This window comes from Fusarium solani (genome assembly GCF_023522795.1).
Source record: "Fusarium solani strain SB1 chromosome Unknown bctg00000006, whole genome shotgun sequence".
In the NCBI taxonomy this organism is placed as follows: Eukaryota; Fungi; Ascomycota; class Sordariomycetes; order Hypocreales; family Nectriaceae; genus Fusarium; species Fusarium solani.
Genome location: NW_027072151.1, coordinates 117,365 through 143,339, shown reverse-complemented (window position 1 = coordinate 143,339; position 25,975 = coordinate 117,365). Strand labels below are relative to the sequence as shown.

Here is a 25,975-nt window from a genome sequence, read left to right as displayed (position 1 = left end):
TTCTCAGCAGTACTGGTACATCTGCTCCTCTAATCCACCCCAACAACCGCGATGGGCAGCATTGATCCAGTTCCCAGCGACCTACTTGGTCTCAATGGCAATGCTAATCCTCGAGGAATACGAGGGCGTCTCCCAGAGCTATTTGACGAAAATATCACTGCCAAAATATTGAGAACAGCAGTCAAGCATCTTGAAGGAAACGTGAGTTCTCTGTTCAAATCTGTGACCATAGCTTACAAGCCTAGAACCCTCCTACAAAGTACCCCGAGATCGTACCCCAGGATGGTCCCAGCTATGGTCACTACCAAGTGCGAAACATTGACTTTTGGACCTGCGGCTTTTTCCCTGGCTGCATTTATTCGCTTTTGGAGAGATTCATCAAGTACCCTGGGCGTATGGAGTCAAGCACCAGCAATGGCAAGAATCTCTTCGCTGTGCGACGTCGGCTTGAAGCTCTTGGCCGTACCTGGTCGGACCCGATCCACGGAGAATCCCGTCTTACCAACACACACGATATGGGATTCATCATGTTACCACATATGCGACCCAGATGGGAACTTTATCACGATGAAAAAGCCCTTGAAAGCATTATTACATCCGCAAGAAATTTGGCTACTCGGTTCAGCCCAGCAGTGGGAGCCATTCGTTCTTGGGATGAAGATATTTGGTTGCTGGTGACCTCTGGTAGAGGGAAACTGGGTGATTACATTGTAATCATTGACTCTATGTGCAATCTTGACCTTCTATTCTACGCAGCCGCGCAAACAGGCGATGTCTATTTGGCACAGATTGCAGAGACCCATGCTCGGACCCTACTGAAGTCTCACATCCGGCCCGAGCCCAACTTGGCGCGCAACGGCTATGGTGGGATGCTCTACAGCAGCGGTCATGTTGCCAACTTCTCTTGGTCAACTGGCGAGGTCCTGGAGAGACTCACGGCGCAAGGTCATAGCCCAACCTCGACGTGGTCGCGTGGTCAGGCCTGGGCTATCCTTGGATACGCTCAGACCTACATGTGGACCAGGAAGAGCGAATTCCTTCAAATGGCCTGCGGATTGGCTGAGTTCTTTCTCCTCAAAATGGAGACAGCCCCAGACTGTGTTGAGATAGACATTCAGGGGCCGAACGGGAATCTGAAAAAGGTCGGGCGATATGTACCAATGTGGGACTTTTCAGCACCATCAGAAGAGTTCTCTCCACCACTAAGGGACACTTCGGCTGGTGTATGTGCGGCGAATGGTTTGCTTGTTCTGTCACAAGCACTGGCAATGGAAAACAGATCTTTGAGCTCAAGGTATCTCGAAGCTGCTATTACAATTGTTGAGGACACTCTGGCATACTCTCTTTCGCAGGAAAAGGCGGAACTTGCAACCCACGGCGATGAGTTAGTTGGAGTCGACTCAGTAGATGGCAGGACTTTTGAGTCGATTCTGCGGAATGCCACAGTCTCAAATAATCCAGCCGGGATGGTACAGATTAGGGATCATGGGTTGGTATATGCTGACTACTATTTGGTTGAGTTTGGGACGCGACTTCTTAGAATGGGGCTATTATAGAGTTCGATTGTAAGCTCTTCACGGGGTTCTGAAACTACGAAGCAGCATCTAGCTTGAGAATTCACGGTTGCTGGTTATGTTTGTAGGAAACCCGCCTCATTATGGTCTTTGACAATGAAGTTCTCTTGAACGATCAACATACAGCCATCAACACATCACGGCCCTGGGTGTCATTAGTTCATCTTGAAAGTTATGTTCCTTGCCATTTCGGTGCTCTACTTCTAGCAACATCAAGCATACGGTGCTTTATAGCATTGGGCTTAGGTATCGTTTGATAAGGGCTGTACTGGGGAGAATGAAATCTCTATGCGTGTAATCATGCTGAACAAAAGAACAGCAAGCACCTCACCCCACAATCACCACATTGAGCCAAACCAGTAGTCTGAGCCAAATTTCAGACTCTCCAAAGAAGGTCTCTTCGCATCGTGAGTCTAGTTGGAATCTACAGGCCTGGCTGGGGTTGGTCGCTGTCCCTAACCCTTAGCCCTAAGGAAAGGGGTTGCAATAAGCTTAACCTGGCCTTGCGAGAAATTTCCCAATGCGGAAAGTCGGCCAAAACCTTATTTCCACTTATGAAACCTTGCGGTCGTTCATTCTTTCGTGAATTCCTTTCACGCAGATAGGCAAAGGCAAGTGAGGTTATGTTTATCTCGGTGCTGAGGCCCGATCACTTTGCCAAAACCACTAGCGTACTAAGGGAGTTTCTGCACCCACCAATGATGTTTAAAAGGAATGCCATACATGACAGAAAAATCACTGTCATATCGTTGATTCTGTACATGGGTCAGGGTTGATCTCAGGGAGCGGGTTCCCCAACCATATCACAAGATTGTCTACCATAATAGTTCGTAGATGTGCCACTAACAGCTTAGGATTGGATATGAATTCCAAATGATCAATAAAAAGGAGGCTAAAAACTAATGCCATGAATGGCGAATAACAACTGGTTGTGTCGTGCTTCTTTCTTGCTTCCCGAATGGTTCATGTCTATTAATAATACTAGAATAAACAAAACCTCTAACTTCTTTCCCCTAAACCCTTGCTTCCAAGTCTTGACGGAAAGGTTTAACCCAATCTCTGGAAGTCACGGTTCCCCCTGGCTTACACAGAAGGATAGTACTCAAAATCGAAAAGACCCTTCGCAGGGTTTTCAAATGACCTTGCCACATTGTAAAGCTCTGTTCCCCGTTTTTGATAATCAGGCAGGCCAAGATTCATATGAGCTGCCCAGTCTTCATTGTAGATGCTAGTGCATCGACTCAAATTCTTCCATGAAGTAAAGACCAAAGAGTTCGTTTCTGAACTCTTGCCTTGCTTACGCGAAAGGCTGATTTTGTAATCTGCAGAGCACAAATTGCAAGACCATAGCCTTTGAAGGTCAGATCTGAGTCTCGAATATGCATCACAGCGAGACCAAAATTTATGACTGAGAGTCCAAAGGCATGTGTGTAGGTCTTGGCCGGAAATCTTGCATTCCTGGCTGGGGTGCTTTCCCATGCACGACTGGCCGCTCTTTTGAACAGTAGGAAGCTGAGGCCGAAAGATAAATGGCAAAACTTCAGCCCACTTTACATGTTGGCAAACATTTTCGAGTTTGGTGCTCTTTTGAAGCATCCTCTCCAGCTTATCCACATTCTCCGACGCGAAAGCCACTTTGCCAGCAGAGAGCACCAGCTCAGTCTTGAGAACAAGGCTTCCCTTGTAAAGTCTTGCGGAAACATTGCTAGTTATCTTGGCCCTTCCAGCTGTGTATTGGTAGCTCGAAAAGAGGCAATTGATGTCGTACAGCCCCGAGTCAAATCGATAAGACCGGGCGATGGCGGCCACAATGTCAAAGTGGACTTGCCTTGGGAGATGGGAGACTTCAAGTATTCGAGCGCCCGTCCATTTCCATACTGGATACATCTCCTGGGACCTTCGTACTCATTCCAGGTCCTGTCTTTTCTTGGAAGGTGGAATTTCGAACAGGTTTCGCATAGAATTTCGGATAGCCACATTCCGTCTCGTTCCAGACGGCGAAGAAACATGTATCGCTCATGGCCTGGATTGAGTCTCAAAGCTCTGCCCAAAGCCTGATGAGTATGACGGTAGGTGAAAGCAAGGCAGGCTTGGCTGATGACGTTCAAGTATGTGGCAATCTTGATCAACACTTCACTCGGGAGTGTTTGGAGGAACGGGAATCCAGAAAGTCGGGGTCGCTGGCTGAAATTGCTGGTGTTCATCGATACGTTCAATCTTCTCGTTGACAATTTCTTCGAGAGAGATCTTGGTGAATTCCTCAGACATTGTTGAATGAGAAGATTCGTAATGCTGGTGAAGGAGAAAAGGAGCATCATCGGAATACTGGGTCTGGTGTCTCGCAGAGCTGAGATTTGTCAAGAGTCGTCGCACTGGTGAACAAAGCTTCTTAAGACCAAGGGTTCGAGGCCCTGTCTGCTGTGTGAAGTGACTCATGTTGATATGTATTCTTTAGTCTCAGTGGACCAGAGAAGGAATCGATGTCGGTAGACGAGAGATAGATATGAATGTTGGTGGAGACAGTAATTGTTAGCGAGCTAGCGGAACTGATGGCGGACGAGAGATGCTGATGATGATTGGTGAGGCGGAGAAAGTAGGCGACGTTGGTGACCAGAGGCAGCAACAGAAGCAACTGATGCTGGTGGATGAGAGATGGTGATTGATGATGAGAAGCAACTGATATTGGTGAAGACAGGAAGAAAATAAATCGATGTGGCTAAGCTAACAAAGCCGCTGACAGTGAACGAGAGGCAGCAATTGTTGTTGATGAGCTGGGAAAACGGTTGATGTTAATGGAGAAATTGGAGCCAGGTCTTAGTAGGAGGGGACTGGTATTATATGGATCTTCAAAACAGACTTTTTCAAAGACTTTCAATGTAAACAACACAAAAAGTACTATTTTTGTTGAGGGGAAGGCTGTACAAGCTTCAAAAACCTTGATGTTTCTGTGCTAGATCTCCAGCGTGTCAGCCTAAACCTGGACAATCAGGCTTTCGGCATGACTCTTAACATAGAGTGCAGTCCAAACATAAGAAGCTTTTCAGCATGACCATGTTAGCAAATCCCCACCACCACTTGCCACGAACACGACCCGTGTCCTTACGACTTGCTGGAAAATAGCTCGTATTCGTAGCTAGCAAAGAGGAATGGAGCAACTCCTTTGAGATCGTTTTGGAAGAGTGGCATACTGGCGTAGTACTATGACATTGTTAGAAAGTATCCCCTTAGAAAGTTTCCCTCAGGTATGACAAACTCACCTCAAATGTACCGTTGGAACTCAAACTTCCTGTCTGCACAGTCCATTCCCAAGCCAAAGCCCCATGACCTCTTGGCTGTGCAAACGAGGTTGTCATCAACTCGTATCCGTCCAAGGCGGCCTTGGTATACTTTTTACCACTGATGTAACCCATTCGGAGGGCTTTGAGTAGCCCATTGACGCACATGGCCGATCCTGAGCTTTCAATGTAGTTGCCATGCACACCAGCAAGCTCAGGGTCCATGATCAGCCACCATCCCTTGGTTTTCGGATCTTGCGCTGCGACAATTGCATCGATCAGAGACTTGAGGTAGGAAATTAGACGCTTTCGTCCACTGTGACTCTCAGGAAAGTAATCCAGAGTGTCTACCAGGGCCATGATATACCATCCAACAGCTCTACCCCAGACGTGAGGAGCAGCTCCCGTAACGGGATCAGCCCATATCTGTGTCTTGCCGGCATCAAATCCATGGACTGGCAATCCGTTGGTATGGTTGCTTGAAGTAGTGACTTTGTTGATAATATCGAATTGGAGGGCAATATCATCCCAAGCGGTAGTGTTATCGGGCTCAAACTCATATGTCCAGCGAGCGTAAAAGACATCCAACATGTAGATTCCATCCAGCCACATCTGGTCGATGTATCCTGGATATCTATGATAGAAACCTCCTTCAGGAGTGCGGCCGGTCCGGTCAATTTGCTTCCTCATGTGGGTTGCAGCCTTCTTGTAGATCTCATCGCTAGTAGCATTGAACATGTCGAGGAATGTATGACCAATCCGGATATCGTCGATTGAGTTGCTGTTGTTGTAAAACAGCACTGTTCCGTCATGCTCTGGATAGAGAAGAATGTCGGCTCCGTGTTTGACATAGTCAAAGTATTTTTCATCCCCAGTTCGTTCATAGGCCAAGAGTACTCCAGAGTAAAAGGCAGACACCGTATAGGCGAGCGTGGGCTCAACGCCGTGTTGGATTTGGGAGTCGGCCATCCATGTTAGATATCTTGGCTTGCCTTGAAACTTGCCAGGCTTGATCTTTTCGGTAGGTTGTATGGTGAACCACCCACGGGGAAGTTGAACAGCAGCTAGTGCCGCGCTGGCAATGAATTGGAGGACAAAGAGGGATCCCTTCATGATGGATGTAACTGAGACTGGTCGCTGCAACTATCCTTACATGCAAACGTGCCCGTTTAAATGCACGGCAGTTCGGCAGACATATCCATACTTCTCCGGGGTGATGATATACCGAGAGCCCGTTAAGACACTTTTCCGAATGCTGGCAAGAGATCAAGAGGTCGGATCACCTTCGATATCGACGACAGACTCTTCATTTACAAGGGATCGTCACCGAACACCCCAAAAGGAAGTCCGGGGAAGTGGAGTTACAATAAGCTTGATTCGACCCACAAAACAACGCGACGTTGCTGGTGGGAAATTTACGTCGCAGATTACCATGCGGAAAAGCACAGGCGGAAAAGACACATGGATCATGCGCTGAGATACTTCAGGGTCTTAAAAGTCAAATTTATTAAGGCATTGTGAATGAAAAGGACCGAGAGATTGCCGAATAGCTTTGTTGAGGGGTAACTTCTTTGTCCGAGGCGGGGAAGTCAACAGTCACGCAAGGCCGACAGCCATATCGTGGCATACAGGCCAAGCCACGGAAGGTCAATAAGAGTTAGGCAACGGCGTTTGCGGCATCGGGCTTAACTTCCTATCAAGGTAGTATTCTGATATCGTCTTTGAGACGCGTCGCAATACTCAATGATCAACAGCAGTTAGCAAATGACACAACGTAACGCTGGAACCATCAGATGGCGCCGCATTAAGTTGTCCATGATGCCAGCTATCCTAGACCAAGACCCCATAAAAGTAATGTGTTCACATCAGATATCCAGCCTCGAAGTCGTCACCTCATACGTGACCCTGATCCCCTTGTCTTGTGATTCAAGATCATCACGCTGACTTCGGCGGAAATCAGGCCCCAAAATCTGTTCGTCGCTCTGGTTATCACCACGCACACGCTCTCCACCCCTAACATATGACTTTGTAAAAGGGCCGCCGATTCCTAGCTTTCGCTCTGCCTTTGTGATGGAATCCTCACCATCCGAGGTGTCTCCATCCTTGGTATCCGGGCCAGGCCTCATTGTACTGCCACCAAACGTCTTTAGCGGGTATGATCCCCCTTCACTTCGATCTTGGTAATTGCGGTATTTGCTGCCGTCGCAAGAGGTCAACTTTTCCAAGTACTTCTTGTAAAGAGGTCGACAAACGGGGATGCCAATGCAGATCATGGTAACGGAGATTTCGGCAGCGGACCAGACGATGAGACCAACTGTATCCTCTGGAGGGTGTTAGTAGAAATAAAGTGAACGCTTGTAAGACATACTCAGGTAGTTGGGGCTTGAAAGCTCTGGAACTTCGATGGTCCGTTTAATACCACATGCTCCAGCACTAGAAGGTGTCAGCAAGCATCAATTATGGCTATGGCATGTCTTACATGACGCCAAGACTAAGACTAGACAGAATGACAATCTTTTTTCCCTCGTATTCATTTGTAGACCCCAGATGAAGAGCCAAGGGAACAGCGCGTAGAAAAAGTCGACAATGACACACAGGACTAGACAGTCAGTCAATGCCATCAGTAACTGTTCACCATCACTTACTGCATAGAAGCATCGACACTGGTGTTGAATCAATATGGCAACGTCCTGGAATGCGACGGTCCCATAAATACTTGGGCGGCGAGCACTGTAACCAAAAGACAAAGCAGACAGATATAGACGCGGCCATCAAGACTCCCATGGATATCCAAATAACAATTTTGTGCCATTGAGCCTTGACAAGTCGAAGCAAAAACAGTCCAAGAGACCACTTAGCAACGGCCATGCCCACCACAGCAAATGTTTGGCCAATGGCCTCAAATAGGATCGCATGCGCCGTGTCGTCGAGGTCTTTGATGTCGCTCATGTTCTGGCCAAAGCCATATTTCGCCGAGATCGTCGTGAAGAGGGTGTAGAAGAAGAGGAAGCCCTACAAGGTCAGAACGCGTCATCAACTCAAGGAAGCAAAGCAACTCACGAATGCAAGATTGTAGACATGGTCGTCGACTCCGTAAGACTTGACAACAAAGACTCGAGTATACACTCGTAGTATAACAAAGATCAGCGTCACTGCAGTCAATGACCACATGACAGAAATTGCCCACGGCCCATCCCCTCCCATAGCCATGGCTGCGGTTCACTACAATTGGGATCAAGTTGTTGTTCTGCAGAGATCGTGGGTCAAGTTACCGACCAGGCGGATGCGTTCGTCAGCTGACCGGCGGAGCCGTTGTGTCGGTGTTGGTGGGCATGGATGTGCTTTTCTATCAAGGCATGGTCGATTTGAAGCATGGAACCGTTGCAACCTGTTGACAAGTGGATTCAGCCTGTCTTACGGTTCAGACGAACCGTCTAGCAGTGGAACAGGTGGCTGGTGCTGTAGGCTGAAAGCCAAACCCCTAACTCCATCGGCGCAGGTACGGTGATTTCCAGAGGCAGTCAGGGTAACAAGATCGTCGTTTCTGTAACTCACTCACTCATATGCTGGGCTGATGCTCTTGAAGCCGTGTTTGCCACAGGAGACAACTCCACAACCAGCCGCTCCATCTCGGTTAGGCTGGTGTTGCGAAGCCCCGTTGACCTGCACAAGCCTGTACCTTTTTGGAGTATTGTTTCAAAGTGACAGTGAGAACGGATCCTGACAAAGGGTTGACGAATTATTACGCTGTCGCGTGTTGCGACGTTACCGGGAGAGGCCCGTTGGACCCGCTACCCGAACAGATGATCGGCGTCGGCATTGATCAAAGAAGCTAGTAATACCAGGGAACCCTGGCCATATCACGACCGAGAAAAGAGACATCAACGGTGCCGGGGTAGCCGTTCGTGTGCTCATCAGTGGATGATTCGGTTATTCCCGTCTACGGTGTGTCAGAACCCTAATTATTATAGGCTTCGGCAACAACTTGTCTGGATCGTGTTGTCATAACCGAAGAAATTTTCACAGAAAATCAATGTCCTTCGGGAACGTTGGGCTTGTTGGCTTCCTGCTCTGAGCAAGGTTGAACCATGCTCAAGATTTGGACTCGAAGGAGAATCTAGGCCCAAATGCCGAGTAGATTGGCGCTCAAATGTGCGGGGGTTTCAAAAAGAAAGGGGCTTTTGTCTGGCCCATCCCTGCATCTTACGAGTCATACGATGTTCGGCGACCTGCCGCCTCAAGGGTAGCCCGGCCTCAACTTATCCTCGTCTTTCTTCAACAGGGTCAGTATAACCGAGGTGATGAGGAAACTCATTCTGTGTAGTCTTTGGTGGCGGCGGGAGGTAATTCGCCCACATTCCAAAAGGACCATGTCCATGTTGATGGATAACCCCCTTTATCTTGCATTTAATCACTCATGGCACCGCTCCGCTTGGCTTACCCAACCCAATACCTGGTACCACTGCAGATCTATGCCAGATCATTAATCTTGAAGAAGCAAGCAAGATCTATGCCATGGCCGTGGTTCTCGACTCTTGACCAGGGCTACGCCTCGCTCGCTTTCGCCTGGGGCCTCATCTACCATCTTGCTATGCGTGAGTGGATCAGATTCCAAAATGTAGGCATGCCTACTATTAATGCAATATCGGCCGTGCATTCTGCACAATCCTCTGAGAAGTACGCAGTGAGTAGACAACCTCATGAATCCTCCGCACAGCCTCAAGGTTGACAGCTACTGCTTTAATGCAAGTTATGCCCCGGGAAATAACCGTCCGAACTGGAAACTGTCCAACCTCACGATACTACGTAAACTTGCCTTGGGCAGTGCAGGGTTTCATCGCTTGTTTCGCTTGGGCCCTAGTCCCTGTGGGCTTCGCGGCGGCACCGGTCCGTACCGCGTCGTCACCAATCGGAAGCCGGGTTATATCTAGCCTAGGTCGATGGCTTGCAATAGCATCTACTAGGAGCCGTTGACTGTGGATCGAAACCTTGCTGCCCTAGCATGGATGACAAAGCGGCTTCTGTGATGCGGTTGTCGAGACTACACGAGTAGACCCAGGAGCCCACTGTCTAACCCGATAAACCAACAACGGTTACAGAGATCCACCAGAGCCCACCCCAGAGCAACATCGCGGGCAAGTGGAAGCAAGGTTCCTGGAAGAAAGAGTCTCAAAGTCTGTAGAGTCAGCGTTGGCTTGCGAAGCCCTCCTGATTTGGGTCTTCATTCTCACACCATAGATGGAAAAGGTAAGGGGCGTGACAGGCACGGCATGCATCATCCGTTTCTGTTGGTTCTGGTACCACGTTGACGAACTCGCAATGTTGATCCCTGGTCAACCTGACACGGGTAGTTCACTCCGAGGGGTTTAAATGATGCGCATATCCTCTGCCTCTGCCTGACATGCGGTGGTAATACGGGAGTTTGGACCTTGGATCTTCAGTAGGACCCATTTCCAAGATGAGTTCCATTGATACCTCTTACATTGAGGCCCTCGTCCAGGGCTTGGACTGGAAGAGCCTTGCCACTGCCATTGTTGTGGTGCCTATTCTTAGCATCACTGCTTGGTGGATTGTGTCATATTTCACTTCTCCCCTCCGAAAGTATCCTGGGCCGACTCTGGCTGGTAAGTCCATGGAATCCATTGACTAGTGCCGACTAACTCGGTCAATCAAGGCTGGACCAACCTTTGGCGTCTCTCCGTGGTCAGAAAAGGAAGCTATCACATCAAGATCAAGGAGCTTCACGACAAATATGGCCCTGTTGTTCGAATCGGACCCAACACGCTGGACTTTGACTTTCCCGAGTTGATCAAGACTCTTTATGGTACCGATGGCAAGTGGAAGAAGGTTAGTCTTGTCCCTCGGGTCAATAGTCAAGTGCTGACGCCTTTAGACCGAGTTCTATCACAACAACAGTGCCGTCGTCAATGGCAAGATCACCTACCACCTCTTCAGTACCACTGATCAGGCCGAACATGCTCGTATGAAGCGTCCCATCGTCAAATACTACTCCCAGAGCAGTGTCATTGGCCTCGAGCCCCTCTTTGACTCGCTCATCAGCGACTTTTGCGGTCACCTTGAGAACAGATTCATGAACGGTACCGAGCCTACAGCATGTGACCTTGGAGAGTGGATTGGTTTCTGTAAGCTACCTCATTTCGTAGCTTGACCATAGCTAACCCATCAAGACTCCTGGGATACCAATGGTGCTGCTTCCTTCAGCCAGCGGTTTGGATACATGGACAAGGGCTATGACTATGACAACACCATCTCCATCGCCGACAAGGCTCTTGACTAGTATGTCTATTCCTTCATTCAATATCTTCTCTCTAACACTTCTAGCTTCGCCGCTGTTGGTCAGATGCCCTTCTTGGATTTCCTCCTTGACAAGAACCCCGTCATGCGAATTGGCCCCCCCAACTTGGGTAACATCACTCGCATTTCTCTTGAACACTTGATCTCCCGCCTTCAGGGCAAGGACACCAACTACAACCCCAAGGTGCCCGACTTCTTGCAGCACTTTATCGAGTCCAAGGAGACTCACCCTGACCTTGTCAATGATGGTATCATCATGGGCTACCTGCTGGTTAACCTTCTCGCCGGAGCTGATACTACTGCCATCACCATTCGTGCCATCTTCTGGTACGCTCTTCATAACCCCAGGGCGTACAAGAAGCTTGAAGAGGAAATTCTTGCCGCGGATCTGGCCGATGTTGCTTCTTTCAGCTCTGCCCGTGCTCTGCCATGTGAGTCGTCTTTTTCCTCCTCTTTGCAGTGATACACTGACACAATACAGACCTGGAGGCTTGTGCTCGCGAGGCTATGCGTATGCACCCTGGTGTCTGCATGCTCCTTGAGCGTTATGTGCCCGAGACTGGTCTAAAGCTGCCTGACGGTAGCTTTGTCCCTCCTGGTACCGCTGTGGGCATTAACCCATACGTCGCTGGCCGAAACAAGGGAATCTGGGGAGAGGATGCAGACACTTATCGTCCCGAACGTTGGCTTCAGGGCGAAGGTGAGACCGATACTGCTTACAAGGACCGACTCCGCCTTTACAATGCTGCAGACCTTACCTTTGGAGGTGGTTCTCGAGTGTGCATTGGGCGCAATCTTGCCCAGCTTGAGCTTTACAAGATTGTTGCCACTCTGATTAGAAAGTATGAGATCTCACTGGTGGATCCAGACCAGCCTTGGGTTGTCACTGGTAGCTGGTTCCCTCGACAGAAGGGTCTCAAGTGCTACTTGAAGAAGCGAGAGTAGATATTGGGCAGAGAAACTAGCTCAATTCAGTTGTTAATAATTAAGAACTTGTCCATGAAGAGAAATCCCTCGAACACGAATAATGTACTGTTGGAGTGCTGCAATGCTGAGCTGTCAAGAAGCACCTTGTATGAGAAAGTGTTGCAGTCCATGCCACGTGGACACCCTGTATAATCTTAATTCACCGAATGAATCGTTCTGAAACACGCTCACAGTGCAATGATCCTTTCTCATCAGCTAGATTGATGATTCAGGTGCAAATTAAACTGCCTTTCGCTTGCCAGCATGCTGCGAGAGGGTTTTCGGTTATCGAAGGATCGCGTCAAACAACCCTGTATCTGCCTCACTCCTTCGTCGACTGTTTCGTCTCTCGAATCTCAAACTTGAACATCTCGTTAGACGACACCCCATTTCGATCCCTCATCTTGTCCGCCGTCTCTGATCCCCCCACTGGTACGCGGTATTCGAAACCGTCGCTCGCCGTTCGACCGTCGGGCAGTGCATATGGGAACGGGAGGTACTCTGGGAGTAAACCCAGTTGACGCAAAACTGTTCCTTGATCCCAGGAAATGTGTTCGTGGTAGAGCCTGTCTCCACGGACGTTGACCACAGCGGTAAAGGGAACCTCGGCCTTGATATTTGTGGGTGGAACACCAGGGAGTCTGAATAGTTCAGTTTCTATCCTGAGACACCATAGCAATACTCACAGCCAGTCAATCTGTTGATCATGTGTAAATTTGAAGATGAACTCGTCTATCACACGATCAATGCCAACCGTACGACTAATAAGCTCGAGCTCAGTATCGGCAGAGTTATTGAAGATAAAGTTGTTCCGGTAAAAGTGTGTTAGCTTCTCTCGACCGACTCCACCAGTCAACTGTAAAGAGTTAGCATCCTAAACTACCCAAACTGTCACACTTACTGTTGGAACATGGTTAACGTATGGTTCTTGGACCATTGTACTCATGGTGTGCTCAACAGACCGATCAGCGAATTCGTAGTATGTGTGTTCCTCCCAAATCGCTTCGAGGTCAAAGTACGGTCCTTCCATTCGAGGTTTGAGAAACTGAAGATTTCTTGTGTGAGACAACGACTCCAGTGAGTAGGAGAAGTGCTCATGGAATGGTGTAGCAAAAGCGTAGCTCTGGGCCTTGGGGTAGTGATATTCAACGCCGGTGGCTTGGCTAGGGACAGGCTTTACGGGTTGTCCAGCCAGGTGTCGGAGGAGTGGAACAGTAGTAGGAGCAAGGCGTGCTAAGTCGGCTTCATTTCCGTACACAATGGCAGAGACGATATCTGCGACCTCAGACAAGCTGGATGCAACTTTATTCCAGAGCTCAGGGGCATATGCTTCAAGATGTTAGACTAGCAACATGGAACAGTGTTTGACATACCAACTAAGCCAATTTTCCCCTTGTCGCATTTTTCACATTGGTTCAGAGCCCTAACAGCCTCATTAATCACATCTAGGCTTTCATCGCCCTCGAATGCATTCGGCTCAAGCTTAACCACTGTATAGCCCTCTTCAGCCCATTTGACGAGCTCTGATGGGACACCCTGGTCAATTCTCAAACGATCGGCCGAGGAGTGGGCCAGAAGAATGAGTCCAGGACCATGACCACGGCGTGAGAGAGGAGGCAGCAATAATATACCAGGCCGAATATCCTTCAGCTGTGGTGTTGGCAGCGGCGCAGGGGGTTTCGTGATGTCTGCGTACATTATTAAGTGCTTGTGAAGCTAGTGCGTCAAGTGAAGCTCTCGAAAGTGGGCATGCGAAGCTACTCCGCATTCTAAAGAGGGGTTTCTTCCGGATAAGCTTGATAGGGGAAACCTCGGCAAGTCAGAAAGCCAAGCACAGGCTCTCCCCTGATAGAGTTTATCACTGTTACATCCGGTTGGCAGAACCCTGTACCCGACAGTGATAACTCTGTCACTTTAAGAATCTATCTTCGAGCAGCCAGGGCATACAAATCGCCCAAGATACAAGTGCATCATGTTCAACAACATTGTACCTATGCTCGCAGTATTTGGAATGGACACCGATCATTAAAAACACTCGGGCTTAAATGTCGGATCTACAATAGTTTCATGGATGAGATGATACCGTAGGCTTCAATATATATACAGCCTACAAATATGGTTGTAATCCTGAAATCAAGGCTTTATTCATGTATCAGTAAAGGCTACGAGATCATATCTGTCCCAGGCAGGTCCAGATTCATTGACGGAAGTTCGGAACTCGGAATGTGGGTTCAGTCGGCACAGAATCGCACTCTAAGCCAATCAATCATCAATTGAGACATTGGCTTCGTGGCTTGCTCCCAAGAAGGAATGGCTGACTTAGAATGATCCCTGGCCTGGTCACGTCTACCCCGCAAAATGGTGCTTCGGTGGCACTGCTTATCAATTGGCGTCACCTCGTTATCTGCAGCGGCTGGAGGTTCGGCCGGGAACTGATTTGGAACCGAGATCCCCCAAGTCGCCATCGCATTTCCCGAAAACCATTGCAACATGCCCCAGTAAGACCCAGTCGTCAACATGCCTCGTCCCAAAGTTCCCGCACATCAACGTCAGAGGGCTGTGGAGGCATGCAATCTCTGTCGTGAGGCAAAGAAGAGGTGCAGTGGTTCGGCTCCCTGCACTCAGTGCCTCCGCCGGGGTTTGGAGCATCAGTGCTTCATAACCTATGCACCCCGGGGCTCTAGGGCGAGGGCGAGAGCAGAGGCATCAATCCGAGCTGCAAGCGATACAAATTCATGGACTAGAGACGAGCCTACAAGTCCGAGGCGACGCACCAGCAATCACGCGGTTCAACAAAGTGATGCCGACACAGTCGAAGTGTTTCAACCGTTGTCACCTTCGGATTCTCGCCAGGAAGATGGCGAGGGCAGTCAGAGCGAACAGACTGATGCGTCTTCGACCAATCCCCCACGCATGCTACTCAACTCACGCGGGGAGCGAGGTACGGGCAGGATGAACCCAGAAATTGCATTTTTTGCTAAGATTAACAGTCTACATTGGCGGCGCTGCGTCAATATCATTCCTCCAAATTGTACGAGACTTGGTATCGCAGCAGATCGGTCCTTCAGCCTTTTCACACAATGAGAAGAGCGACAGAATGCTCGAGGTTGAAACACCTCAAGCAAACGCGCCAGAGCCAGAAGTCAATGTCATGGATTTAGACGGGGAACAAAAGCTCAGGTATTTGAGGTCCTACTACGCTGTCGTAAGTGCATCTACATCCCTGAGCACTGCAGGTCTTGCTAACCAGTCTAGACTGAGGCCTTGATCCACGTCTTTGACCCGTCGGAGCTTGAGGCTTTACTCATGTCTCCGGACAAGATCATGACCCCCGGTGGCATTAGTAGTCTACCATCGCTCAAACAAGCCTCACTCGACCTTGTTATTGCCATAGGCGCTCAGTGTGACTCTCTTGCAAGCGCAAAGAGCATTGGACAGGCGTCCTTTCGTAACGCCCGTCGCCAGGCCTTTGTGGGGTTCCTTGAAGATCCTGATATAGATATGGTCCGCACATTTCTTCTCATGGCATTTTACATGCTTGGAGAGTGCCGGAGGAACGCTGCTTTCATGTATCTGGGCATCGCTGCCAAGGCCGCTCTTGCTTTGGGTCTGCACAGTCGGGATTCGTACGCAGAGAAGCCTGGACCTGCTGACCAGCTCAGGTGAGCCTAAAGCATCATATCTAGACATGTGCTAACATATAGCAGACTACGGATATGGATGAGTATATGTATCGTTGATAAACTGGTCAACTCAATCTTGGGCCGGCCATCCGCGACTGCTGGGATCCGCTCAGACAGAAATAACCTCGATGACGTTGCTCAACCAGGGGATCACATCACGGACTGCCTTGTTGCGTCAAACAAGATTGTCACAATCATCAACGACATCACAGACACACTGTACGACCAAAAGAAGATCACAACACCAATTGTCGAACAGTTGATGCAAGATATTGAGAACTGGAAACGACATCTACCCAATTCTATTCGAAACACAGTGTGCACAGAACAGGCCAGCCCAGGATCTTTGCCTCCTCAACATGGAGCAGTCGCCAGAGTACATGTCTCCTGTTTCTACTACCTTGCTGTGATGCTTGTATCGAGGCCTTTTCTTATCTCTGCGCTCACCTCCCGACCACCCAGAGGAGCTCTGCCGTCTCAACTAGCTGCTGCCTGTCTTGACGCTGCCATGTATCTCTCTCAGACATGCGTTGAGGCCCTGAATTCCGGCCTCTTGCAGGGAAACATGTGCATCATGAAGTAAGTGATCATATCGCGCGATTTACACTATTCTAACCTTTCAGGGCCCTCATATTCGCGGCAGGGCTAGTTCTAGGGTTTGAGATCTTTGCCAAGTACCCTGTCGACTCCGATATCGAAACTGCCTTTCAAGGAGCCAAAGAAGTTCTCACACATCTGTCCAAGCAAAGTCCACAAGCGGCACATTACTTGGAGATTTTGACAACACTCTCTAGTGCCATTGCAAAGCGTCGCTCAAAAGAGACGTCGTCAGGCAGAAGTCGATATGTGTCCAAGATCTTTAGCCTTGATTCATCAGGAGATCAAGGCGAATCCAGTACACAAGAGTCAACCTGGCCACTTATTACCCCTAATGATGGCCAATTTTTCCTACGACTAGATGATGAGGCAGCACAAGACTGGTCATTTCCACAACTGGAGGGAGCTGATCTCTGCTTGGACTGGGAGAGTTTGAACATTTCGCAGTGGGATAGTTTTCCATTCCTATCATGATCTAGATACCCTTGCCGACCTGCAATAAACCACTATAAACTTGATCCGTTGAAAGATTCATGTTCCGCTGAGATCAGCAGCCCGCTGTGAATGATAGCATTGATAAGGCTAGACCACGCTATTGGGCATAGCCGCCATTTCACCAAGCCAAAGATATGGCGGCAAGGGACCTGCCAAATCGCTGGTGCATTACCCGACGCTAGCGGATAAGAACCTACAAAGTACAGTACCCGATGATAGCGGCTCTGGTCAGCACCCGATCACGCCTGGCGATGCCAAGTGGTGTGGATGGATTTGGCGCATGATGGGCGTTGATGTCAGATCCGCTCCAGTTGGTCGGGCGGCGCATGGACTTGTCCGGATTGATTGCAACTTATCCCGCCTCTACCTGCTTGTGATATGGCTCCAAGCCAAAGCTAAATAAGACACAAGAGCACATGCTCGGCTCAGATCAATTACACCAACTCAACACTCAACCTCAAGATCAACTTCATCAAGACACACATCGATCACCATGATTAAGGACACAAATACGGAAACCATGCCTGGCTGGAGGCGTCTCAGCGTCGGAGTTATCGGCGGTGGCATCGGTGGCATGTCAACAGCAATTGCCCTTCGACGCGCTGGCCATGATGTAACCATCTACGAGAGGTCAGACTTTGCCGGTGAAGTCGGTGCTTCGGTCTCTTGCGCAGCCAACGGAACTCGATGGCTGCACGAGTGGGATGTTGATGTTGCCAAGGGTGACCCTGTCGTCCTGAAGAAGCTCATCAACCGTGACTGGAAGACCGGCGAGCCTGTCAGCGTCTACGATCTTGACGACTACGAACAGCGATGGGGCTACGTCTACAACATGTTTCACCGACAATACATGCATGCCATGCTCAAGGATACTGCTATGGGAGAAGGACAAGGTCAACCTGCCACTCTCAAGGTCAAGCATCGTGTAAGTGATGGAATCCTTTCGCATCTGCCTCCACTAACGATTTCAGTGCTCTTCAATCGATATCCCCTCTGGCACAATCACCTTTGAGAATGGAGTTACTGCCAAGCATGACCTAATCATCGGCGCTGATGGTATCGGCTCAGCAGTCCGAGGCATCTTGGGCATCCATCCTGAGAAGAAGCCCGCTGATTCCAGCTGCCTGCACTGCAACGTCATGACTGAGGATGCTGTCAAGGCTGGTCTTGTCGACTATTCTCAGGACAGCGCTCTCGAGTACTGGGGTGGTCAAGAAGGAAAGTGGGACAAGATCGTGCTGTCGCCCTGCAACGGTGGCAAGCTACTGTCCTACTACTGCTTCTTCCCCAGGGAACAAGGCGACTACACAACCCAGGCCTGGGGAGCAGAGGATCGACCAGTTGAGGAGCTCCTGAAGCCATACCCCAACCTCGACCCTCAAGTTGTCAAGCATCTTGCTATCGGCAAGGAAATCCAGCCATGGAGACTTTGGGTCCACAAGCCCTATCCTTACATCCACAAGGGCAATGTTTGTCTGCTTGGTGACGCTGGACACCCCATGATGCCTCATCAAAGCCAAGGTGCCTGTATGGCTATTGAGGATGCTGCCGCCCTGGGTATTTTGTTCAACAAGCGCTACTTTAACGGCGACGTTTCTCAGGCTCTTGCTGTTTATGAAGAGGTTCGTCTGCCTCGAGCTACTCGAGTGCAGGCAGCTGCTGCAAAGGCCGCCTACAACATCAACGAGCGAATTGGTGAGTTTCCTGACATTCGTTGCATACACAAGCTAATTCTCCTCCAGGTTTCTCCGTAAACAAGGACTGTCCTACTTACAAGGTAGAGAACCAGAAGGAAGTATTGACTATTGAGGAGATGAATGCGTAAGTTAAATCCATCATTATCATTCCAGGAATCGACTAACCTCTCAAAGGTATGACATGTACAAGGATGTTGAGGAAAAGTTGGCCAAGAAGCGAGGTGAAAAGTATCTGGGCAAGTTCCTATGCGGCCTCCCTCTTGGAATGGAGCTTCCGAATGGTGTTATTATTGGTTCCTAGGTCATGATGTATTATTTAATAAAAGCGGCATACTTCACTTATCCCATCCAGTCAACATTGTACATGTCCTGCTTGTTCATTTAGAGGTCGCCACTGCTTGCCTGACCAGCTATAACTCGAGCGACGATGCTTGTAAATAATGTCAATTCTCCAAGCACTTAATAAGAAGTTCCAGCATCAAATGCTTCTATTTCCCGTCTCTCACCGCCAACATATCATCCACGAGGTGCAGTCAGTTTTGACATCCTGAGCCTTAGGTACAGCTCCGATCGGCCATGCCCGTTGCCGACCCGGCCCCACCAAGAATCCGGGGTAAATATGGGTCTGTCCCAATCGGGTAATCGTCCGATTTGGGTGATGGGAAGATCACAGGCCAGGCATTGTCTTCGCAAAGGAGCACGCTGGATACGTATCCGATAAACCTATATAGATCAATTTAGAAGCCGTGTGCTTGGTGGTCGCTCACTGCTAAGTTAGACTTGTAGTATATGTGATGAAAATTATATTACTAGTCTAACTGTGTGTTGTCAAAGCAGCCGAGTTTTATGATCTAGATAATATGGAATGTGCTAGGATATCTGTAAAGGTTTCTCGGACGAGATCAATGGATTCACATCTCATTGAACTAAAGTCCAAATATTTCTTCACTTAATATTACATGCGAGTTTGCTCCCTGGATTCTGCAGCTCCTTTCCACGTTAAATACTTTACTACCGCCTCAGATCTAGGGTAGGTTCGGCTTCGTTCAAAACGTAACGACAACCTCGTCAAAGAAGCAACAGGGACACTAAAAACAAAGAGAACAGGCCTAACTTAAGCAACGTATTGTGTATTCTACTTGGTTAACTTCTCCGAAGAGGCCTTGCCATGCCAACTCATGCGAACCAAGTCTGCAGCAACGTTAGGGTCATTCAGGAGAATTACTCTAGCAGGACCCTGACATTGTACATTTTGACAGGATTATACATAGACACTCTGCAGTAAATAAGGCCACCGCCATCCTGTTTACTTCTTGTACGCCGCTGCCGCGCCCGTGTCCTACGCATAATTCAGCACAGTGACGTCATGTGGTAGCAGAAAACTCACGAGATAAACCTGGTAGTATTTAAACCGATAGTTTCCGCCGGCAGCCGATCTCACAAGCTCGGCCCTCGCTGCCCAGTCAATCTTGGCCGAGCCACCATTCTTGAGTTGGAGGGCGACCGTGCCGTAGAGCATTACTTCGTCGGAACCTTTGCCAAAAGGAAAGATTTGGAAGAGCTGATGTTTACGTGAAGCCACTGCCTCCCACATCCCTTGTCTCAAGGTTGTAATTTCTGCAACGTCAATATCACCCCAATACTACCAGAGAGAGTCTAACCTGCATGACCGGCCGCCTTTTTGGACGCGAGTACAAATGTCGCATCCTCTGTAAACATGTCGACATACTTTTCGGTTTCTCCTGGCGTATCTGAGACGCTGTAAAAGGACTGAAGGAACGCGACAATGTCAGGATGAACCGACTGGTCCGGAGGACACTGTACGCTGTAGGAACCATCCATCTTGACTGAAGTACTGTACACGCCTGGTTTGAAAGGATCAAAGTTGTGGCCGTCAGCAAAGGCGGCGTACTGCGACACCAAGCATTGGGTATCCCGGTTGCCGACTCCCGAGACATCATCGGAAGTCTGTGTCAAGTGGCGTCTCGGCAGCAGTAGTGTCGATCTACCCCGCTTCCGCAAAGTCTGGGGCAGTTGATCGGGTCGCGGGTGAGTCCCGGACCTCCCGGTGCACTATCCGCTCCGATCCTTGCTTCATCCGTGCCGCCATCTGGTGCATTGTCCGGTTGGACTACGCGGCGATGTAGGTGAGGAGAAGTCATTAACGTTGACAAGTAATATTATAAAGAGGCTTGCTTGAAGTGCTAACTTTGCTTTATCATAGTAACCATTGACATTTTATACATTTATCTTATATCTCATCACAATGCTCGGAAAAGTTGCCTTGGAAGAAGCTTTTGCTCTCCCCCGATTCAAGGAGCGCACAAGATGGTGGGCAGGCCTCTTTGCAGTCGACCCCGATAAGCACGCTGCCGAGATTAACGACATTACTGAGCAACGCATCAAGTACATGAACGAGCATGGCGTTGGATACACCATTCTCTCATATACGGCACCTGGTGTGCAGGATGTGTATGATCCGAAGGAGGCTCAATCACTAGCCGTCGAAGTCAACGACTACATTGCTGGTGCAATCAAGGAGCATCCTGATCGGCTCGGTGCTTTCGCGTGAGTTTATCACACCAATTTGGAAGCACCCGCTAATAATCGCAGCACTCTATCAATGCATGATCCTAAAGAAGCGGCAGAGGAGTTGAGGCGATGCGTAACCAAGTATGGGTTTAAGGGCGCTTTGGTCAACGATACCCAGCGAGCTGGCTCTGATGGCGACGATATGATCTTCTATGACGGACCAGAATGGGACGTTTTCTGGTCAACGGTGACCGAACTAGACGTTCCCTTCTACCTCCACCCCCGAAATCCCACTGGAAGCATCCATGAAAAGCTCTGGGCGAAGCGCAAGTGGTTGATTGGCCCTCCCCTGAGCTTTGCCCAAGGAGTCAGCCTTCACGCTCTCGGCATGGTTACCAACGGTGTTTTTGATCGACACCCAAAGCTTCAGATCGTCCTAGGCCACCTGGGAGAGCACATTCCCTTCGATATGTGGCGTATCAACCATTGGTTTGAGGATGTCAAGAAGCCTCTTGGCCTTGACTGCAAGTTGACAATCCGAGAGTATTTCGCTCGCAACCTTTGGATCACGACCAGCGGCCACTTTTCGACATCTACTCTTCAGTTCTGTCTTACAGAGGTTGGAGCTGATAGGATTCTGTTCTCGATCGACTACCCATTCGAGTCATTCTCGGATGCCTGCACCTGGTACGATGCACTTGCGATCAACGATGTGGACAAGAGGAAGATTGCAAAGGACAATGCCAAGAAGCTTTTCAAGCTTCCCAACTTTTACCAAAGCGAGGAATAAGTTAGAATTCTTATCAGTTAAGGATAGAAGCGAATAGAACATGAACTATTGAGACATCATTTGGTCGTGGTGTGTAGCCCTCGTGAGCAAACTTGACCGTTCAAGGTGCCCTTGACAGCAACAGTCTCCCCTAAATAAGTCCTGAGTGTAATAAGTGCGCAAGGTTGTCAGCTATATTCAAGATCACGAAACTGGCCAGTATAATGACAAAATTACTCTCAAAGGGTCACCATGAACTGCCGGGCTTTATACAAGAGAGTGAGTTGTATACCAAAGCACCATCGCTTCAACAGATGATTCTGACCTAGTCCAAGGAAGGATTTGAGCTTAATTATCCGCCACCCCTCCAATAGTAACCCTGACACAACTGTTTTCCCGTGGCTGAGCAACTAATCTATCGTCCTCAACTGTCGCATCGATCCACTGCTGTCTTCTAGTAAACTCCACAGAGGAAAGGAAGGAAAGTATCTTGTAAAGAAAGGCTTGATGCAAGGCAAACAAGCACATATTAGCCCTGACCAACACTCAATCAGACTGCACAGATTAGCACTCGCTAGTAGCGTTAATAAACTGGGCACCTTACCTCCATTTAATGCTGTTTCCCCATTCGTAGGTAAGATCCTCAGTCTTGACGTATATAGTTGATATCAAACGGACAATACTGACGGCAGATACACTGAGAAGATGTCAGCGTGTGGATCGTGGAATACCGAGGAAGAGGAGACTAACAAGCCTCCCGCCATTAAGATCAAAGCAATCCCAACCTTCCGTCCCGTAGGGACCTTCATTGGACGCAGGATCCAAATTGGAAGGAATAGAATGGCGAGGTCAGTTGCTACGTTACACGCAGCGCAAACAATAAACAGAACGGCGAGTGGTTGGCAGCCTGAGTCAGTGGGTTTGTAACAATCGATGGTCATATGTCCGATACACTGAGCCAAACAGTAGACAACAACAACAAATAGCACGGTATACGTGCAGAATTCAAAGGATCTATCTACGGAGAATCGTAAATAGAAGAGTAGGATTGCGGCTTTGATGACGAGTGTGCTCAGAGCATATAGGGGAACACCTGCCCACTTGCTTAACTGCAGACAAACGTGTTAGTCAAGAGTTGATCAGAGTTCTCCATTGACGTACATCGAGCAGCAAGCTGAATTCCTTTGGTGAGACGTTGAAGATGTGATCTCCGCTTCCGAGCCGCGCTGCTGCATACGACATTAGCTCGCGCCTCTGGACTTCGAACTGAAGGCATACAGATGCAAACCAGAACTGATTGGCATAGATTAAGGACCTATATCATGATCAGAAAAATATCCGAAAGTTGGGTCAACATACTGTAGCGATAACGACCAGGGCTAGAAACAAGATGTCAATCGGTTTGCTGCCACAACTTGACCAAAGGCTTACTGTCGTCTTTATGCCATTTGTTCACAACATGTTGAGAAGTCCATAGGCGTAGCAGCACTATAGGTATCGAAAAGACAGGCATGAAAACGCCAGTATAGAATAGACTGGTGCTGCCTCCCTGCGTATGGGACATGAATCCAACCGCAGTTGGAACTGGAGCTTCATCGTCCATCCCGACCGGAAGACGGCACTTCCAGCCGCCAATTGTAGCGCTTTTTCTGGAAAAGATGTTTCATGTGATGAATACTCTGTTAAAAGGTGATGAGTGGGCGATGATATTGGAGTGGGGAGACAGCTGAGGTTGCTCAGGGGAACGTGCACGAGAGGAGATCTGTTCTGTAATTAGGTCTAATATTATCTTTCTCCTCAGCTAGACTGTAGAAAAAAGGTTGTCTGGGTTCAGAGTAGCTCAGGAAAAAGGACCAACAATAAGACGGAGAGCAAGCCAGAAGCGCCACCATTCCTTAGAACACCAAGCACCGGCCTGTATTTGAGTCATTCCGTTCCGGAATCAACTAGACCCGGCATATTCCAGGAGCTTAGCGTCCGTGGTGCTGAGGCCATGGGCTGGGCGGCGCATTCAGGTGTAGGGATGCTAACCCGTAAACGTAAGTGGTGATGACGACCCAATGCTCAAGCCGGCGTCATGAAGATTAAAAGAGAAACGATTGCATCCTAGTCGAAAGAACACGGAAAAAAGACGACTCAGACTATATCCCCCCCACTATACTAGCCATTCATATATAACGGTGTGAACCGCAGCATATGCTTGTTCAGAAAGTCAAAATGCTCCAACGATCTAAGAACGCTCATCCTTTGTTTCCATCAACTCTGTTGGCAACAGTGCCGTGCTGATAACACAGCCCAACATGACACCTCCAGCCAGATACAAAACACTGTTGATGTCTCCTTCGCCTCCTGGTCCAGTGGATCGACCATAAAGATGCTGGGCAATGAGAGGACTGACGATGCCAAACAATCGGCCCCAGAATCCCGCAATGCCACAGGCTGTGCCGCGAACTGGTGCTGGAAATGCTTCAGGGGTCCAACCATACAAAACAGCATTAAACATGGACTGGAAGAAATATTCCATGGCGAAAAGCCCCTCGTTCTTAGCCCTCGTATCCACAGTAGAGAAGAGGAGGATCGATGTGCCCATCAAGGCGGCAGACAATACCATGGTCCATTTTCGCCCAAAGGCAGGAATACGATACATCATGGCACCTAAAAGTACACCGACGATTCCTGGAGCATACGTGTATATGTACGCCGCATAGGTTGAAGATAGACTGACAGACTCGGAACCATTCTTGAGAGCCAAGATGCGTGGCAGGTAAAAGCCTGTCTGGGTTAGTGGTGTTGAAAATGGGACATGGCAACTTACCAGCCACTGTAAAGCCCCAGAAATCCATTATGTATGTCAACCAAGTCAAGATTGTGAGGCGTGTCATTTGAAAGCCGTCAAACAACATCTTGTATCGAGACAGCTCAGACTTGGTCTTCTCTCTCCACTCGACATGCCGACTTGTTCCACCTAGAGCAGGGCTCGCACTAGAGCTGCTGTCAAGGGAACTTTGCTCGGATTCTAGAGACTCAAACATCTCGACCGTAAGGCCGCACTGTTTCCCATTTGTCTTGGCCATGTGTTGAAGAGTCTGTAGCGCCTCGTCGTCGCGCCCTCGGTAAATGAGATACTTTGGGGTCTCTCGAAACTTGAAGATAAAGAACCGCAGGATAAAGATGGAAAGAGTGATTGCTCCCAGGGTGAACAGGAGATATCGCCATCCCATATTGTCAGCACGTGAACAGCATGGTGTCTGCGTTACGTTATCGTTGCAAGAAGGGAGCGGCTCGGCCTCTGAAAAATTGGGCGAGCATGAATAGACTGGAATGAAGCCAAACGCGATGGCGCTGCAGACCACGACGCCAATAGGTTGAAAGATGGATAGGCACGCCAGCAAGAAGCGTTTATTCTAGAAACGTTAACATTTTCAACGCGCTGAGCTTGGCTACCAACCTGAGGGATGAATTCGAGTGTGATTGTAGTGTCAATGGGGATATTGCCGCCGACACCGACGCCAACAAATGCGGTCAAGACGAGAAAGGTGTTGTAGCTATTGGATGCGCCCAAGCATAGCCCAAAGACTGATGAGATGAGGCAGGTTAGGTTGAAAGCCCAACGGCGGCCTGCTCGGTTAGTGGGACAGTCAGTCTGAGTCCCTTTGCAGACAGGAGGGCTTACCAATAATGTCTGCTAAAAGACCCCAGACAAAGGCTCCGGCGGTCAGTCCAGCGTTGAAGCTGGTTGAAATGTTGCCCGACTCATCGTTACCAAACCCCAGCTCTTGCTGCAAGGGGCTGAGGACCAGACCAAAGGCTTGAGCCCACAGCAAGTCAAGCATGTACCCAAAGCCACAAAGACCCCATATGTACCACTGATATCGTCCCATGCCTTGGGCATCAATCTCGCGGTTGACCAGAATGCATTTCTTTTCGTAGAGCGTAAGGCCATCAAGGCCATAGAGAAAGGGATGGCTTGAGGGACTTCTCGCTGCTTCTGGCTCAGATGCTAGTCCAGTATTGAGCGATTTCATTGCTCGCGTGACGGGCATTCTCGTGGTTCCTCGTGTTTGTGCGATGA

At 49.1% G+C, this 25,975-nt stretch overlaps 10 protein-coding genes across 10 annotated transcripts; 4 read left to right on the top strand and 6 right to left on the bottom strand.

Moving 5' to 3' along the window:
• Positions 1-51: 51 nt before the first annotated feature.
• Positions 52-1,456, top strand: MRS44_009731 (uncharacterized protein; the record flags this gene model as incomplete). The annotated part of the gene is made up of 3 exons (XM_065620282.1): positions 52-201; positions 246-1,384; positions 1,447-1,456. The coding sequence occupies 3 exons, from the start codon at positions 52-54 to the stop codon at positions 1,454-1,456; spliced, it is 1,299 nt and encodes a 432-aa protein (XP_065476055.1).
• A 1,201-nt stretch (positions 1,457-2,657) lies between these two features.
• On the bottom strand, positions 2,658-4,010 carry MRS44_009730 (uncharacterized protein; the record flags this gene model as incomplete). Its single annotated transcript, XM_065620281.1, has 3 exons — positions 2,658-3,301; positions 3,343-3,668; positions 3,712-4,010. 3 exons carry the CDS (start codon positions 4,008-4,010, stop codon positions 2,658-2,660), a joined length of 1,269 nt encoding a protein of 422 aa, XP_065476054.1.
• Positions 4,011-4,673: 663 nt separating this feature from the next.
• Positions 4,674-5,962, bottom strand: MRS44_009729 (uncharacterized protein; the record flags this gene model as incomplete). Its single annotated transcript, XM_046281318.2, has 2 exons — positions 4,674-4,772; positions 4,832-5,962. The coding sequence occupies 2 exons, from the start codon at positions 5,960-5,962 to the stop codon at positions 4,674-4,676; spliced, it is 1,230 nt and encodes a 409-aa protein (XP_046131837.2).
• A 752-nt stretch (positions 5,963-6,714) lies between these two features.
• Positions 6,715-8,059, bottom strand: MRS44_009728 (uncharacterized protein; the record flags this gene model as incomplete). Its single annotated transcript, XM_065620280.1, has 6 exons — positions 6,715-7,172; positions 7,218-7,282; positions 7,329-7,448; positions 7,495-7,512; positions 7,566-7,861; positions 7,910-8,059. The coding sequence occupies 6 exons, from the start codon at positions 8,057-8,059 to the stop codon at positions 6,715-6,717; spliced, it is 1,107 nt and encodes a 368-aa protein (XP_065476053.1).
• A 2,248-nt stretch (positions 8,060-10,307) lies between these two features.
• On the top strand, positions 10,308-12,109 carry MRS44_009727 (uncharacterized protein; the record flags this gene model as incomplete). Its single annotated transcript, XM_046283735.2, has 6 exons — positions 10,308-10,473; positions 10,524-10,696; positions 10,743-10,992; positions 11,038-11,146; positions 11,192-11,595; positions 11,646-12,109. The coding sequence occupies 6 exons, from the start codon at positions 10,308-10,310 to the stop codon at positions 12,107-12,109; spliced, it is 1,566 nt and encodes a 521-aa protein (XP_046131839.2).
• A 343-nt stretch (positions 12,110-12,452) lies between these two features.
• On the bottom strand, positions 12,453-13,828 carry MRS44_009726 (uncharacterized protein; the record flags this gene model as incomplete). Its single annotated transcript, XM_046270058.2, has 4 exons — positions 12,453-12,771; positions 12,817-12,986; positions 13,032-13,459; positions 13,504-13,828. 4 exons carry the CDS (start codon positions 13,826-13,828, stop codon positions 12,453-12,455), a joined length of 1,242 nt encoding a protein of 413 aa, XP_046131840.2.
• An 819-nt stretch (positions 13,829-14,647) lies between these two features.
• Positions 14,648-18,903, top strand: MRS44_009725 (uncharacterized protein; the record flags this gene model as incomplete). The annotated part of the gene is made up of 10 exons (XM_046276604.2): positions 14,648-15,071; positions 15,121-15,335; positions 15,386-15,792; positions 15,838-16,392; positions 16,437-16,840; positions 17,016-17,200; positions 17,408-17,830; positions 17,877-18,600; positions 18,648-18,726; positions 18,777-18,903. 10 exons carry the CDS (start codon positions 14,648-14,650, stop codon positions 18,901-18,903), a joined length of 3,543 nt encoding a protein of 1,180 aa, XP_046131841.2.
• Positions 18,904-19,908: 1,005 nt separating this feature from the next.
• On the bottom strand, positions 19,909-20,764 carry MRS44_009724 (uncharacterized protein; the record flags this gene model as incomplete). The annotated part of the gene is made up of 4 exons (XM_065620279.1): positions 19,909-19,941; positions 19,990-20,198; positions 20,264-20,570; positions 20,612-20,764. 4 exons carry the CDS (start codon positions 20,762-20,764, stop codon positions 19,909-19,911), a joined length of 702 nt encoding a protein of 233 aa, XP_065476052.1.
• Positions 20,765-20,868: 104 nt separating this feature from the next.
• MRS44_009723 (uncharacterized protein) lies at positions 20,869-21,924 on the top strand (the record flags this gene model as incomplete). Its single annotated transcript, XM_046276606.2, has 2 exons — positions 20,869-21,170; positions 21,216-21,924. 2 exons carry the CDS (start codon positions 20,869-20,871, stop codon positions 21,922-21,924), a joined length of 1,011 nt encoding a protein of 336 aa, XP_046131844.1.
• A 2,209-nt stretch (positions 21,925-24,133) lies between these two features.
• On the bottom strand, positions 24,134-25,928 carry MRS44_009722 (uncharacterized protein; the record flags this gene model as incomplete). Its single annotated transcript, XM_065620278.1, has 4 exons — positions 24,134-24,675; positions 24,719-25,307; positions 25,352-25,479; positions 25,577-25,928. The coding sequence occupies 4 exons, from the start codon at positions 25,926-25,928 to the stop codon at positions 24,134-24,136; spliced, it is 1,611 nt and encodes a 536-aa protein (XP_065476051.1).
• Between the last annotated feature and the right edge of the window lie 47 nt (positions 25,929-25,975).